General features: G+C 50.1%; 1 protein-coding gene across 1 annotated transcript in view; it reads right to left on the reverse strand.

Moving 5' to 3' along the window:
* Nucleotides 1-2,500, reverse strand: part of rrp1 (ribosomal RNA processing 1) — a 46,899-nt gene that overhangs the window by 12,301 nt on the left and 32,098 nt on the right. Inside the window, exon 13 of the mRNA XM_076264539.1 lies at nt 79-1,253. Coding sequence (XP_076120654.1) covers nt 79-1,253 — 1,175 coding nt within the window. The remainder of the gene's footprint in view (nt 1-78; nt 1,254-2,500) is intronic.

Here is a 2,500-nt window from a genome sequence, read left to right on the forward strand (position 1 = left end):
TGCGTCTGTCGTGTCGAGTGTGTGTGTGTCTGTCGTGTCGAGTGTGTGTGTGTCGCTGCTCTCTTCTGGAATGGTCACTGCTTTCTTCTTCTTCTTCTTCTTTAGTGGCGTCTCTGTAATCACCTCATCTGCTATTGCTTCTTCAGGTGTGTGTGTGTCTGACGTTTCAGGTGTGTGTTCATCTGTGACCTCAGCAGACTCAGGTATGTGTGTGTAAGCTGCTTCTAGACTGGGCTGCTGGTGATGATGCGTTTCCTCTTCCTCCTTCCTGCTTCTCTTCTTCCTCTTCCTGGGTTTTCCTTCTGCTGGCTGCACTTCCCCTGCAATCCCTGCCTCTGATTGGCAACTTGCGGGAGCCTCTGTTATTGATTGGCTGGATTCAGAGGCCTCCCCCTCCTGCTGCTGCAGTGACACTGACGAACGGTCTGACATCACGCAGACAGTGTCCAACACAATAGGCTCATCTTCTGCAGGGGGCGTGGCCTGTAAGATAGAAGGCGTGTCTACCGCTTTCTCTGCAGGTGGATCCATAGCGGGAGCTGCTTCCTGTGTGGGCGTGTCCTCAGTAGGAGTGGCTTCCTGTGTGAGCGTGTCTTGAGTAGAAGTGGCTTCCTGTAAGGGCGTGTCTAAAGGTGTAACTGGTTCCTGTGTGGGCGTGTCCTCAGAGGGAGTTGCTTCCTGTGTGGGCGTGTCCTCAGCGGGAGTTGCTTCCTGTGTGGGCGTGTCCTCAGCGGGAGTTGCTTCCTGTGTGGGCGTGTCCTCAGTAGGAGTTGCTTCCTGTGTAGGCGTGTCCTCAGCGGGAGCTGCTTCCTGTGTAGGCGTGTCCTCAGCTGGAGCTGCTTCCTGAGTGGGTGTGTCCTCAGCTGGAACAGCTTCCTGAGTGGGCGTGTCCTCAGCAGGAGCTGCTTCCTGTGTAGGCGTGTCCTCAGCGGGAGTTGCTTCCTGTGTAGGCGTGTCCTCAGCGGGAGTTGCTTCCTGTGTGGGCGTGTCCTCAGTAGGAGCTGCTTCCTGTGTGGGTGTGTGCTCAGCGGGAGCTGCTTCCTGTGTGGGTGTGTCCTCAGCTGAAACAGCTTCCTGAGTGGGCGTGTCCTCAGCGGGAGCTGCTTCCTGTGTGGGCGTGTCCTCTGCGGGAGTTGTTTCCTGTGTGGGCGTGTCCTCTGCGGGAGTTGTTTCCTGTGTGGGTGTGTCCTTCTTCTTCTTCTTGTGTTTGCTCTCGTGGCCGCTTTCTTCCGTCTCTGCCTGGCCATCCTTCCCTGCAGGACCAGCAAACGCTCATCCAGTGAGACCGTGTGTGTGTGTGTGTGTGTGTGTGTGTGTGTGAGAAAGTGAGCGAATGGCTAGGGTTAGTACACACACACACACACACACACACACATATACACACTAGGGCTGTAACTGTATCGAAACCGTAATCGCGACGCTCATATCCACGAACCTGTGTCGCGGTGTGTACACTCGACAAAATAGTACAACATTTGAAACAACACAGGGGGAGTTAAGATCCCCTCCTTGTTTTTTGAGTGCGGTGGCTGAGTTGAGAGGTGGGGCTATGTCGTCATAAAATTGCCGGCTGTGCCCTCTACACGCGTCTACACGGCAAAAGTTAGCCGGCGGTTTCAAAAATTCCCACTTCGGAACCCGGTTACAAAAACTATCGGTTACAGTCTCCTAAACTGCCGGCGTGTGTACACGCAAGGTGTAACCGATAACAAAAATTCACCGGTTTCAAAAAAACAGCATCGTGTAGACGGCCCCTAAAACGAGTGACAAGGTGTAAAGTGTGACGGTGTCAGTCCAGGACTGCACTTGTCCATGCCTTTTGGCAAATACCCCAAAAATATCAATATTCACCCTGGCGGTTAAAGGGTTAATGTATATCACTAGCAGGGGTGTTTTTATGTATATCACTAGCATAGTGCTGGTGTTTTAATGTATATCACTAGCAGGGGTGTTTTAATGTACATCACTAGCATAGTGCTGGCAGGGGTGTTTTAATGTACATCACTAGCAGGGGTGTTTTAATGTATATCACTAGCATAGTGCTGGGCGCTAAACCAGTGCACACCATATACCGGTTTATATTTTCATTATGATATGTATTTTTAATATACCGCCATACCGGTGTATATTTTTGTTATGATATGTATTTTTAATATACCGCCATACCGGTGTATTGGATTACACAATGTTTGGAACGCTGCGCCGCGTGACACTGTTTCAGATGGGACTGTTTTCAATGTTGCGCTTCTAAACACGCACGCCCGCATGATGCGACCTTAAGACTAGCTGGCTAGTTGGCGATGCCGTTACTTAGCAACCCACTGAACATAGTGAAGTTTAATTATCTTATTCATCTTACCTTAATAATATTAGCGGAAATTATCCAGGTAGCAAGTAAAGCATGTTATAGACATGAACTGAACAATACTAGCTGGCTAGTTAGAGATGATCCTGACTCATCAGTGCACCAAAACTTTTTTGTTAACGTTTTGCCTAGTGA

Source organism: Alosa pseudoharengus, unplaced genomic scaffold (genome assembly GCF_046254945.1).
Source record: "Alosa pseudoharengus isolate Yale_2024_CS ecotype anadromous, Long Island Sound unplaced genomic scaffold, YU_APseudo_1.1 YU_APseudo_1.1_scf_3, whole genome shotgun sequence".
Taxonomy (NCBI): Eukaryota; Metazoa; Chordata; class Actinopteri; order Clupeiformes; family Clupeidae; genus Alosa; species Alosa pseudoharengus.